The following is a 14,061-nucleotide window of genomic DNA, read 5'->3' as shown; positions in this document are numbered from 1 at the left end:
AGAAAGGATGAGAAGGTTAATCAGACACTGGCATTGGGAACTATACTGGTTTGGTAGACTACCCTATTTTTAACCTTGATATAATTATACATGAATATAAGAGGAAATGGCTACAAGATGTGAGATGTGAGGTTAAGTAAAGATCTGCTCCTCTAACTGGATTTGAAAGTCTGTTTTCTCAAATAGACATGTTGAATAACAGAGTGTGTTGGACCAGAAAGTGTTACAGAAGTGGCCCAGTACAAGAGTGAGGTTATGTGGGAAAAAACTCACCCCCACGCACACAAAGGAGCACAGAGGAACAACGGGGGGTGGAGGAACCCAAATAATCCCCTGGTTTGGCTAATCCAAGAACCACCATGGAAGTGCAGTCAAACCATGAAAAGCTCAATTGCACAAAGAAGAAGGAGCAAAGAGAGACAATCACAGGCTGGGGAACACAAATAACCCAGTAAGTGAAATGAAGGCCCTGTCCCAGCTCCTTCTAAATCTGTCACAGGGGAGCCATCAGTCCCATGGGCCTAGAGGTGGCACCCATCATGGTGAGTCAGTGGGAGAGGTTGTAGAGTACCCTACAGACTAAGAAGCGTGCTGCCTAGGACTGTGGGGTCCAGGGCAAGAGCATTTGGGGATTGCACAAGACTCACAAGAGGATGTTTAGGGGAAGAACAAAAGGTGGGGAAAGGGATGGGTCTAGGTGGTTTGGGAATGAACAAGCATGAGAAAATGGAGGCAAGGGGAATACAAGGGACTGGTTGCATGCAGAATGGTGCTAATTGGTATGAATGTCTAGCCATGCCTGGTGCCTGGTCAGCACAGTCTTTCCTGTGTTCTAACACTTCTACCTCCTTTTTTTTTTCTGGCTGCACAGAGCTGTGCTCTGGGCATATGTGTGCATGGGGATTTAAGAGCCCACAACTGGATTGAGTGAGACCATGTCAGTCTATGATCACTCATAAATATCAAGCCAGACTAGTCAGCAAATAGGCAAAGTAGTTTGGGAAATAGGTGTGTGTATGTCTCAGTTAGTGAGAACATTGGAGTAGTTGACTATTAGACTGAAGGTGTAGAATTGAGGGTGACCCACTTGTCTGTCTGTTTCTCTGTGCAGGAGACAGACAGCTGCATACTGAGAGCCTCATCACATGTACTGGAGGGACACACAGTGTACGTGTCTGTTTGTATGCTGTTGTGTGCAATGGAATCTGTACCAGTGACTGTGGCGGGGTTGTGCACCTTGGACGGTCTGGCATATCCAGGTGCCGGTAGCTGGGGAGACCAGGCATCGAGAGGCAGCTGCTGGGTAGGTTGGATATCTAAGCCCAGACATTGTGTGTGTTTCCCACTGATGGACCTTCACAGAATCACAGAATGGTTTGGGTTGCAAAAGTCCTTAAAGATCATCTAATTACACCCCTTGCTGTGGGCAGAAACACCTCCCCCTAAAGCAGGTAAAGTGGAGGCTAGGCTCCCTTGCTGGCTATGTTCCTTCTGATGGAGCCCAGGCTACAGTCGGCTGTGAGCGCACATTGTTGGCCCATATTCAGTTTTTCGTTCCCCAAGACCCCCAAGTCCTTCTCCACAGGACTGCTCTTGATTCACTCGTCACCCAGCCTGTACCCATGTTTGGGATTGCACTTGGCCTTGCCGAACTTCATGAGGCTGGCATGGGCCCTTCTCTCTAGCCTGTCCAGATCCTTCTGGAGGCCCTATCCCTTCCCTATAGAGTATCAGTCACACAACTTTACATACACATTTAAAGCCACAACTTATTTTTAGTATAAAAGAAATTTTAACAGTCTAATTTGAGAGTCAAAATTAATCTACATCTAATTACAGAAAAGCAAAGAAAAATAATGTAGGTCAAGTATTTATATACAAGAAAAAAGCTGCACTAGTAGCAACAATCCAATTAAAATTGCAACACACGCACTTTGTTTCTGTGTTTTTTCTGGTGTTACACAGACCTGCCTACTGCTCCTCTGGATATTAACATCTGTGGTTCACTTGGATGTTTGCAGAGGGGGAGGAGAGAGTCATGGGAAGTTGTCAGCATCTGGAGTTCTACACTGGAAGAAATGTGATGTTCTTGTTAACGGTTTCCTCATCCTCTCTTCTTTTTCTTTTTTTTCTTCCTTACTTCTCTTTCCTTCCACTTAGACTCATATAGGTATGTGTTAGAGTTGTAAATATCTCATTCTACGTAGATAAACTCCTTGCTATTACTACGAATATAAGCGCATGGTTGTACCACACAAAGATAGGTAAGTAAAATAAGTTAGCCATAGATACCTGAAGAAATTGCTCTCACAGCTCAAGTGAACATAGTGAACAAAGCTGCAGGCAGGGCATGAAAAATTCAGAGCAGGCCTGGCAAGCCTTGGTCCTGAGGCCCTATGGCCCATGGCCATACCAGGACAGCACTATATGGTGCCATTAGAAATAGGAATACGGTGCATCTGAGTGCACAGTGAGGGTGGGCAGGAGGCAAGGAAACTGCGCTGCTCAGGCTTCCTGAAATCTCACCCTACACCTGGCTGGGGGCAACCTCTGGTGCCAGTACAGACCAGGAAGTGAATGTGTTATAAACATATATTGTAATATTGGCTTCTCGCAAGTATTAAAGTAGATATTATATAATGTTAGAAATGCTTTTGCTGGGTGGATGTAGTTTTCTTTCTTTTTAGCAAGAATGTTAGCAAGTGTGAGCAAGTAAGACAACCTCCAAGCGAACAGAGGATGAGGCCCAAGAAGCTGCTGATCAACACTTTGTCCGGGGAACAAAAGGGCCCAAAGGCTGCTCTGCCCGGAGAACGGGCGGCCAGGAGAGTCCGAGAGCCGCTATCACCGCTCTGCCCGGGGGGCAAAGAGGCCCAAAGCTGCAATCAGCCCTGACTGTCTGGAGAATTAAGAGATCCACCCTACTATCAGCTCTCACCTAGCGAGCCCAACCCCAAGAATCGAAAGAAATAAAACCGCAAGGCAGAACAATACGCATGCTCTAAAAAGGCGGAACCAAGGAGTGGCCATGCAGAACAGCTCCGAGAAAAGTTTGAATATGAATAGAGAACAGACAGTAAAAATGGTATAAAAAGGACTCACCTCTAGCATCAGGTGTGCTCTTGGCAGAGCGCCAAGGCACCCGGCCATTACCTCTTTGCTTTATTTTATGTGTCTCTTATTGTCTTTATATTAAACCCCTTAAATTCTCACAGGAGAGTGAACCTCGTTTTTCACAAATGGATCAAGAGTTCTGAGAAAGAATACAAAAAACTGGACAGGGACTGGCAGTGTGCACATCCCCAGCAGCATGGGCAGCAGGTAAGTGCGAGAATTCTGCCCCTCTGCCCACTCAGGTGAGACCCCACTTGCAGAGCTGCCTCCAGTCCTGCAGCCCTCAGAACAGGACAGATTTGGAGCTGCCGAAGCGGGTCCAGGGAAGGCCACGGAGATGCTCCAGGGGCTGGAGCCCCCCTGCTCTGGAGACAGGTTGGGACAGCTGGGGGTGTTCAGCCTGGAGAAGGCTCCAGAGAGACTTTATTGCAGCCTATCAGCATGTAGAGGGAGGTTAGAAGAAAGACAGAAAACTATTTTTATGCCAAGAGCTGCGCCAGAGCAAGGGACAACAGCGCCCACGTGCACAAGGGCAGGCTCGGATTGGACATCTCCGGAAGCTCTCACGGCCGGGTTGAACGGGGGTTGGAGCAACCCGGCCTAGTGGGAGGTGCCTATGGCAGGGGGGCGGGACTGGATCATCCTTAAAGGGACGTTCCGACCAACCCACTGGGCACCACTTCGGGCTCTGCCCGGCAGTGACTAAGCGGGAGGCTGAGTCGGCCCCGGCCCCGGCCCCGGCCCCGGCCCCGGCCCCGGCCCCGGCCCCGGCCCCACCGCCCAGTCCGAGCCTCTGTCTCACCAACCCCCGGCCCGGCCCGAAACGCCGCAACTGATTGGTCGCTGCCTTGTTATTGGGCGGGAGCGCAAAGCGTCCTCGGGATTGGTGACTTTGTGCCATGTTGTAGGACAGCCGTGGCGCCAAGGCGGCTGCTCCGTCGCGATTGCCTGGCGGCCCCGTCTATCTTTCAGCCCCCGTAGCTGGTTGGTTCTTCTCTGGCCGGGGGGTGGGGCCCCGCCGGAGGCGGAAGCGGTGGCGCCGCGTTCCGGTGCTGAGGTGGCGCTGGGAGCGGTGTGATGGCAGCGGCGTCGGCGGGAGCTCGTCGCCAGGTTAGAGCCGCCCCTCGGTGCTGACCCCTCCGCCGTGCTTCAGGTCAGTGCCTCCCCCCGCCCTCGGTGCTGTCCGGCCGCCATGTGCGGTCCGAGGATTCTGCCGCCCGGCTCTCGGCGGCGGTCGCCGGCTGGGCTCCTTTCGTGGCCCTGCGGGGCCGGAACGGGTTCGCAGCTCCCTGGGGCCCGGGCCGTAAGGGGCAATGGGCCGGGGCGGGCTTCTCTTCTCGCTCCGGGCTTTGCGGCCCGGCCCAGCCCCCTTCCCCGCCCCCCGCCAGTGGGACGCTGCCGGCGGTGCCCCCAGGTACCGGGAGCGCAGTCCGGCCGGGGGAGGTTCGCGCTCCGCGGGGCCCGCCGGAGGCGTGCGGTCCGGGCAGTCTGCGGGGCTGCTGGGGCCCGTCGGTGCTGCCCGTCACCCCTGTGGCGGCAGGAGCCGCCGCTCCCGGAACCCAGCACGGCGCTCCAGTGCTCCCTGTCGCTCCTTGTTTCTCTTGGAACCCCTCTGCACAGCATGCAAAGTTTGGCCCAGGGCTTGTGTACAGCAGCAGTGCCTTTAATGCGTGTTTGGTTTTAAACGAAGGGAAATGCAAGGAATTAACTTCGTTTATGTACAATAAACTTATAATAGAATAAATTAGGGAAAAACACTATCAGTTCTTTCTTTGCTATGACTGATACCTAGGGATAGAAATGCCTGGATTTACACCCTGCTCACTGCAGACTCTGCAGACTAGCAGCAGGCTTAGGCTGTTTGAGTCAGGGATGTGTATTTCAGAGGAAAGGCGCCTCCTCCACATCACTGTTGGTAGTCCCAGTGATCAAAGTAAAGTCTCCCCAGCAAAAGTTCATTAGTCATAGGAATGCTGATCAAAATTATTTTCCACTACAGCTAGAATGTAGAGGATCCTGCCTCACAGCCTGAGCACAGCGAGAGTCCTTGTGTTCTGCTGCTCATTACAGAGATGGGAATCCATATGCCAGTGTGAGTCTGGGAGAGCAGCAGTCTTGCCTCTGAGAGCTGCAGTGTTTGCTTTATTGGGGTGAGGCAGTGAAACACAGAATAACTGTCCTTTTGTGTTTGTGGGGAAAGTAACTGGCTGGCATTGTGTAACACCAGGATATTCCTGCCACAAGTCCTTGAAGCTAACGAACAGGACAGCCACCACCCTCTGTGCAGACTGTTGGCTTTGGGTCAGCATTTAAAGCCGTGTTATGCTTGTTCCTGGGTTTGTTCTCAGGGAGAGTTCAAAGAAAGCAGAGCCAGGCTCTTTACAGTGGTGTCTGGTGACAGGATGAGTGGCTGTGAGCATGAACTGAGACAGAGGAGATTACCTCGATCATCAGGAAATGCTTTTTCACTGTGTGGGTTACTGAGCAATGGCACAGGTTGTCCAGGGAGGTTGTGAAGCCTCTATCCTTGGAGATATTCAGAAGCTGCCTGCACAGTGATCCTGGGCTCCTGGCTCTGGATGGCCTGTTTGAGCAGGGAGCTTAGACCAGATGACCCCCTAACTTCAGCCAGTCTGTGGTTCTGTGATAAGATTCTCCTTGAGCCTTTTATTTGTTGTCCTTCACTGAATTTTCTCCAACAAGTTCCTACCTGTTATTCTGGGGAGCCCAGAACTGAACGCATTACTCCAGACATGGCCTCGCTAGCACGCAGTAGAGAGGAAGGATCACCTTCCTCCTGACAATGCTCCTAATGTAGCCCAGAATGCTGCTGGCCTTTGTCATGAAGGTGCATTGATGACTTAGGTCAGTTGTCTGCTGCAATTCCGAGCCTCTCTCTGCGGTGCTGCTTTACAGGGATGTGTTCTGAGGGATGCTGTCCAGAGCAGTGGCCCACCTAGGCCCATGTTTTCCCTCTTTCCTCTACATAGACAGCAAACCTGTTCTGTTTATAGAGTTGTGGAATCACTTTTTGTTCCCCATTCACATGCCTTGCCATATTCAGCTGACCTGAGAATATAAATTAAAAGTGAATTCAAAAGACATGAATCTCTTAGACTTGAGTTCAGGTTATTGAAGTCCGCATCAGTGCAAATAGCTGCAGATGGTTCCTCTGTTTGCATGTTGGGAAGGCCAACTGTGAGCCAAACCCAGCAAGGCTTATTAGCTTGCGTGCAGTATCAGGTTAATGTGGCCAACCTGGGCAAAGGCCAAAGAATATTTTCTCAATCCAGGTATGCATGCTTGAAACTGTTAATACCTGTAGCATGCAGATACGTTCTGAGGCCCGTGCAGGTGCTTAGGTTCTGAATATTTTTCACATTTCTAATACCTCTTCTAATAATTCATCTATTGGTTCTCTTGGTCCCAGCCACATATTATGCATTTGTGACTTTAGAAGCTGTGGCCTAATGCTCAGCTGGAAGATCAGATCCATCTTCTTCAAGTATTGGAGACAGTTAGAAAGAGGCATTCTTGCATTTGGATGGCTGTTTTCTAAAATGCACCGCTGCCAAGACAGCCGGTTCGGTTCCTCATTGGGGCATCGTGGGAGTGATGGTTTACAAAACCATAAATACTTTATTATTCTTATAATGGATTCCAGACATTCCAGGTCTCTAAATGAGTATCTCATATTACCACCTTGGTAAGCAGTTGATGTCGTCAACTAGGAAATCTCCCTAGCAGGAACTGTAAAGCTGTACTGTTCTGGAATTCCATGCCTCAGTCTCCCCCAGGACCAGCTGAGAAGTGAGCAAAGCACCAGGACTTGTTTCATTGACTGTTGTGTTGTTGCAGAACGTGAAAAATCCTGGCATTCTGACTGTGTTTCTGGAGGACTTGCATCCCCTTGAGTTCTTTGCAGGAGCCTGTCTGAGGCCTGGCTTCTTGCTGCGTGTCTTTTTGCTACACCGACTGCTGCTCGAGCGTTTTATTCCATCGACTGAAGAGACTGAGCTTGTGCTATGCAGTGTGAGAAACCAGGGCATGTCTGCAAATCCATGTTCCCAAACAGAGCAGACTTTTCACTTTTTCTACTTATTGCAAGTGACTCACGAACAATCCTGGAGTGTACCGTGTACGATGAAGGATGGGCTTATTTCTTTACTATTGAATAATTTATTTTCCTCTTCCCTTTTTGTTCTTTTTCGCTTCTCTCTCCATCAAAAGTCTTGGTTCATGCAACTTGTCAGTACTCAAGAGATAAAAAGGAGTGGCATGAAAGACCCGTTTGTGAGTGCTCTACCTTGGAAGCCTTACTACTGAGTCAGCAGAACCCATGAGCTCCTTCGAGCACAAAACAGGTGAGTGTACACATGCTCTTTTCTGCTACTGAGGCTCTGATGTGTATTGTCATGTTTTCTACTTCTGCAAAATCAGGTGGCTGCTGCAGAAAAATAGTGCACTGCTCCGCTCCAGTGTCAATATTTTCACACATTTAAGTGGCAATCTAAGACCAAAGATTTCCTTAGTAAGACAAAGGAGGTCAGGAATCTGTGTAGCCAGCTTCAGAAGCCTACTTTTAGTGAGGCAGAGACATCTTGTCATATTAAAAGATTCCATTTGATGGAGATAATTTTAATAATGTGAACTTGATCTTATAGCTAATGAGAGTTTGCCTAGTTTCAGCTTGCACTACTGGAGCTTCTGTAATTGTTCAAATGGTTTTGCCACTTACAGGCATGGACCGTTCCGGGGCCTTTCTGTTCAGAGTTGTCAAATGTCACATGTGACCTCTTTTTATAGAATACTAGAATGATGATTCTGTGGTTCTTAAGGGATTTTGGGAGTTCAGTTGGTCAAATACTTTGCTCTTAGCTTGTCTAACATCAAAAATCAGATCAGGTTGCTATGAGCCTAATACAGTATTTTAACATCTTCCCTGTGCATTTTTTTCCCTGATTGAAATTGCTTGTGCTACGACTTGTGTCCTCTGCCTCATGTCCATCTGATGTGGACCTCATAAGAGGAGTGTGGCTCTGTCTTTAGCTCCCTTATAGGTGGTTGTAGGGAGGACAGCAATTGTATCCCACTCTTCACCTGCTGTTCTCAGGGTTGAACAAGCCCAGCATTCTTATACTCTCTATATGCCTTGTAGCCCAAACCCCAGTCATCCTGGGGGCTGTCTGCTGTACTTGATTCAGTATTTTGGAAGTGGCCACTCTACTTCAAATGAAGTCTTATAGGTGTGAATAGAGAGGAAGGAATAATTGCTGCCTGCAGTCCTACCAATACAGCTCAGTATACACCTGACCTTTGCTGTGAGTGCACTGGTGGCTTGTGCCAAGCTTGGCCACCGTACACTTCAAGCTTGTCTTCTGCATCACAGTTGTACAGCCAGTTGCTCCTTAGCCTGTACCACTCATGCTTTTCCCATCCCAGGCATAGGCTTCTGCCTTTCGTGAGCTTCACGATGTTTCTATCCATCTATTTCTCCAGCCTGTTGATATCCTTCTGGTTGGCAACTCTATACTTTGGCTTATCAAAGGCTCATTCAAATTTGATGAATTTACTGATATGGAGTGCATCCCATTGTCTTAGTTAATAACAGAGAATTTAATTTGCTGCTCTCCCTGAAATGACAAGTTATATGTTGCTTGCTGGTACTGTTGCGTGTTTTTCGGCTCTTCACTTCCACTTGCTGGATTAGTTTGGCTCCTGAATTTCAAGGAAAGGAAAAAAGGTATGCTAAGCAGCAGCCAGAGAATATATGTCCTCTCCAGATTATTCCCCTATGTCAAGGTCCTGTCCCGTCCCGTATGTGACATGCGGAGATCTCATCATCTCTCTAATGCGACACACTTGCATCTTTTAGCAAACTTCAAGGCTCGGTCCATTATTTCCACTACTTATTAGCAGAAGGCTGATTTTATGTTACAGGCCATGTTTGGCCTGTAGAGAAATTACTTCATTTAACAATCACCTTTCTTTTCAGTGAACTGAACAGATCATGGTTCTGTAATGTCATTGTTAAGAAAGATCAAGAGTGAACTATGAGGATGACTTGGCATCTGGTATAAAAATGTATTTACATGTAGAGCAGTGAAGGAATCTTTGTCTGTCTTGACACCAGCACATCCTCTGCTTTAATGTTCAGAGGGTCCGGCTGCTCCTGTTAACGTGACCTTTTTTTTTTTCCTGAGGTTTTACTTTGACTTGTCTCTCTTGGCAAAGGAGACAAATTCCCTGCAAGCCTGGTCACCAACTGTTGTAACATTACAGATCAGCATGATGGAGCTTATTCTTCATAGCAGTTTTGACTCTGGAACTGTATTTTGACTCTTGGTTTTGTTTTAGGCTCAAGATGCTGAGCCGTTTGTCAGGTTTAGCAAGTACTGTTTTACAAGAACTGTCTGGGGAGGATGGAGATGCAGTTACTGAACCATCTATTGCTGTAAGTACAGTGTTATCTAAAGACTTTCAAACCTTACTGACAATTAGTTTGGGGGGTGTGGTTCATTATACTGCAGTGAGAACTGTCTCCTGCTTCTTCCTTGCTGAGCACTAGACTGAACTGTCATTCCACTCTGCTTTTCTCCTACTCCTCACCTCTTAAGTCAGCATTTCTGTTGGGCAGACCATAATCTCTTCAGTTTCCACATCTCAAGGTGATCCTAGGAAACAAACTGGAATTAGGGTGAAGAAAGACTCTTAAGAGTACTAGTGATTGTGTGTAGCAGAAAGGGAAGCTCTGTGTGGTTGGGTGACAGTGGGAGGCTTCATCTCTGTGCTGCCCTTTGGTATTGAGACAGTGGATAGTGTGTGAGGATGCCTCTCGTTTTAGATTTGTTCATGTGGTGGTCAGCAAGGTACTCTTTGTTTTTGTGTATTGGCTCGTGAGTTCTCTGAGCTTTCCTCCTGGTTTCATCTGTGTATTCCTGCAGGCTCCATGAAATGCCTGCAGGGGGCAGAACGCAGCATTTAGGAGTGGAGCTGGAGATACCGTGCGGATGCTCCGCTGCCGGCTGTTCATAGTTTTTTCCTTCAGAACACTAATTTTGTTGTTTCAGGTACAAGCTTTGGAGTCAGAAGCAGAGAGCATGGAGGAGGCACCTGAGGAGCTGTTGGAGCGCCTAGCCCAAACAGAAAAGCTAGTTGTTCAGCTGAAGGATTTGATTCGAGAAAAGGATGCTCTGCTCCAGGAAAAAGAAACTGTACTCAAGGTACCATTTCTTTCTCTGGGGGCTGAGAATAAAATGCTGCTGCAGTTTTCTGTGCAAGCCAGTCTCTGGTTTTTTTTGAACATGAGATACCTGCTTGATGAATGGCATCAGTTCCAGGGAATTATTGGAATTTGAAGAATGGACCCTAATCCAAGAGATGCAGGATATCTTCTGTTAGTTTGATTGGGTTAATTTAGTCTAGAGTAAATAAGTTAACATCCAAGTTACCCAGCATTTTGTCTCAGAGCTCTTTGAGGTCCATGCAGATTCCCAGGGGCTCTTAATAAATACTGACACCTTGTGTGAGGTTGTTCTTTCCCTGCTTCAGGGTGTTTGATACAGAGTAGCCTGTGCTGCACTCATCCGCTAGTCCAGTGGTTTTATGGCACATTCCCGAAGGTTTGTGTTGCCTACCCTGTGGTATGGTGGTAGTGCGGTTACTTGAGATAGTTCTGAGGGACTGCATATAGCAGAGGAAGTCAAACTGAGTTTGTATTCACTGCTGGGTGAAGTCCCTGAGTGCTCTGTCCCTTGAAAGGAAGTGCTGGGGTAGAAGCTACAATTTTGGTATGTGCAGTGTTTCAGAACAAATTTGTTTTGCAGATGTGTTTTTAATAGTGCTGTTACTGGGGAGGCAGGGTTAAACAGAGTATGGCAGACTGACAAGTTGTGTAGCTTTTCAAAGTGATGCTTCTTGGGTAACAGCACTGGAGCCTGAGGTGCAGTCAGTTTGTGTCCTTCTCTTACAGAAAGAGCGAGAGGCTGCAGATGCGAAGCTGATGAAGCTTAAACTTCAAGCCAAAGCCAAACTGGCCTCTCTGAACAAACGCATCGAGGAGCTGACAGAGAGAGGATCACCACTGCCTACACAGGCCTTAGCAGAAGAGCTGGAGTATCCCAAGGTTGGGAGAATGGGGCTGCTTAAAAGATGTGGCTTCTATTGATAACCTGGTACTGCCTGATGTTTCAGGTCACAGTGAGCCAGCAGGGCCTATTTGTCTTATTAGCAGGATGTTCACAGTTCCAGCAAGGATGTCTATGCCTGTGCTGTAGGAAGCCTGTCTGTCTAGCTCCTTGGACTGCAGATACCCTTGGACTGCTCAACTTGATCTCTTCAAGGGCAGCGGCTAGTTTCCCTTTGCATAACTTTGGTAATCCATTGTAGCCAAGGTCTTTCCTGTAGAAACTGTGTGTCTGTCTGAGCTTAGAGTTTCAAAATGTTACCTGTCGTGTCAGTGCAGCAAAAGTTGGCTGGAGTACAAGAGGTAAGAAGAGGTAAGGAGGTCATTGAAACTGGAAGGCAGCAACTTAAATATATATAAAAAAAAAATATATATTTCTTCCAGTCATGTAGCTTCCTGAGCCATCATGAAGTTTTATGGTTGACAAACCATAATTGTGTAACACTACGTAAAAACTGAGGGGAAAGTATCCTCTATGAAGACATTAAAGAGGCTGTTAGCTACTGACCAGAAGCTCCCATTGGAGCTGGTAATTTTTGAAAACTTAACTATGTGATCAGCAGAACAATGTTTTCTTTAAAAAGTTGGTAATACTACACAAGGGAGATGGGATATAAGTCCAAAATGGTTTCCAGACATCAGATGATGTTCATTAAACCAGAGAACATAAAGGTTATTTCAGACATTGAAAAAAATATTAAAATATTATAGGAAACAATAAAAGGTGCATGTGAGAGCTGTCAGATGAGAGGTGACTACTAACAAAGCGAAGATTGGTTCTGTGACTTGTGCTGACTATCTTTGATTAGGAGCATCATAAAATCATAGAAATGTGTTTCTGTAATTCCCAATACCAACTTGAAAATCCTTCTCAATGCAAAGCACCATCTGGTTTCATACATGAAGAATTGGATGATCTCAAGGATTGAGCTAATAGAAAAATAAAATAAAATTTAACAAGTGTATGATCGAGCATTTCTGGTGTCATGACACTGTATACTGCAAGGTCATGGACAATATTCCCTGGCTGCAGAGGCCAGTGGAGACCATGGAGGCTGTTCAGCTGTGTCAATTGACATGGCTGTGCTGGTGCTGAGGCTCTTTTTAGCTTACCTATGTGCAGCATGTGTGTGTAACAGTCATGTGCTGTTACATGAGTTTGTGTAGACTTGCTGTTGAAGACTGGTGAGTGTTCTTGCTTCAAAATTCAAATTTACCAGTTGAAGAAGGCAAAATGAGAGAAAGCTTATCATCAGTTAATTGGTGCAACATCGATTTGAAAAAGAGGCCTTATCTTTTTTGCATACCGTTCTAGCTATTCCACTGAGAGTGGCAAGGCCTTGTGTGGAGTGTTGTCATGTTCTGCTCACTTGGAATCGGGAAAGAGAAATTCTGAGAGCCAGCAAGAGACTTTCTGTTGTCCCATCGTGTTAGCAGCTGCGCTTGGGAGACACTCAAATAGCTTGGTTATTTAGTCAAGCAAAGTCAGAGAGGAAATGTCTTTTTTTTTCTACAGTTGTATGAGGAAGGTGAGCACCAAGAAGGTGGGAGAACTGTTAAAGGATAATGCAGGTGAATGGATGAATGTAAATTAGTCATTAAGAAAAATGGCCTTCTAATTAGAGGAATGAGGGCTTGAGACAGTCTCCAGTGGACATGGTATGGACCACTGCCTTATTTGGTTTGGGTTAGAACATAGTTTGAGTGAAATTATGGTAGGGCAGTTATCTGCAATGCTACGTATTTGACCCAGAAACCACTAGCTTCTTTCTTGCAAGGTTAGACCTACTGAGAAGCTACAAAGTACTTTATTTACACTTATTTCTCCAAGTAGATGCTGTCTTGAGTAATGGGGGTATCTCCTAGACAGTTACACTGCCATTTGAAGGTGAAAATTCTAGGTTAGGGTTGCATGTTGTGCTGAAGTATTGAACATTAGCAAAGGGCTGGTTTTTTTTCCTCTCTATGATGTGGGCCCTATGGGAAGGCTGTATTTTGAATATCTAATTAGTACTGTTGCTTCCTGGGCTTTTAGCAGAGTGCTTTATTTTGAGAAGAATGGAAATATCAGCTTATCTCTTTCTATCAGATAGTATTTGTATACGGAACAATTGAGGCTCTTCTCAAACTTTTAGAGTGGGTAAAGATAAATTATGTTCAGATATAAGAGTTTATACATTCTGTAAAAACATAATATTTAAGAGCTTGAGCTCTGGGAACTTTATGGCTGTGCTACTGTTCTTAATTGTGGCACTCTGTGTAATGGCCAGTGTAAGAGGCTTTTCCAAATCCGACTGTAAATGTCAATCCTGAGAGCTAATTACAAGTAAGCAAACTAGTCCACCCGTCTTCCCCCCAGCAACTCCTCTGCCTCAGTCTTGTAAGTTATGTATATCCCTGGCTTCTTAGAGCTTCCTGCATTTCTGATCTTTATTTTTCTGTCCTGTTCTATTTCTAAACTTAAGCACAGTTGAAGCTTCCTTGTCTGTCTGTTCTACTTCCTGCCAAAGACCTTCTCTGTAGGTGAAACATCTTTTGAGGAACAGTAGCATCTTATTCTTATTACACTGATTCATAAGTACTTCTAAAAGCCTCCATCATTTTTTCAGGATGGGTTTAAGGACATAAATACTCTGTAGAATTCCTGTGTTATTGGTGGTATTTGACCAAATACCTGTCACAAATAAAAGAGATGCATTTTCTATATATTCAGTACAAAATACCCATCACTGAGTGCTCACAGTAGCTGGAAGTGCTGAGAT

The 14,061-nt window shown here is 46.4% G+C and overlaps 1 protein-coding gene across 4 annotated transcripts in view; it reads left to right on the top strand.

Moving 5' to 3' along the window:
* The first annotated feature begins 3,947 nt into the window (after positions 1-3,947).
* The window catches only part of GOLGB1 (golgin B1), a 40,748-nt gene continuing 30,634 nt past the window's right edge, over positions 3,948-14,061 (top strand). For 2 of the 4 annotated variants that reach the window (XM_048302348.1, XM_048302347.1), the window contains exons 1-5: positions 3,948-4,267; positions 7,345-7,478; positions 9,472-9,568; positions 10,185-10,337; positions 11,087-11,239. In XM_048302348.1, coding sequence (XP_048158305.1) covers positions 9,479-9,568; positions 10,185-10,337; positions 11,087-11,239 — 396 coding nt within the window. In that variant the 5' untranslated portion in view covers positions 3,948-4,267; positions 7,345-7,478; positions 9,472-9,478. The remainder of the gene's footprint in view (positions 4,268-7,344; positions 7,479-9,471; positions 9,569-10,184; positions 10,338-11,086; positions 11,240-14,061) is intronic. The other 2 variants (XM_048302346.1, XM_048302345.1) reach the window with 1 other exon arrangement.

This window comes from Corvus hawaiiensis, chromosome 4 (genome assembly GCF_020740725.1).
Source record: "Corvus hawaiiensis isolate bCorHaw1 chromosome 4, bCorHaw1.pri.cur, whole genome shotgun sequence".
Classification (NCBI taxonomy): Eukaryota; Metazoa; Chordata; class Aves; order Passeriformes; family Corvidae; genus Corvus; species Corvus hawaiiensis.
The sequence above is the reverse complement of the archived record's forward strand: the minus strand, read 5'-3'. Positions and strand labels throughout refer to the sequence as shown.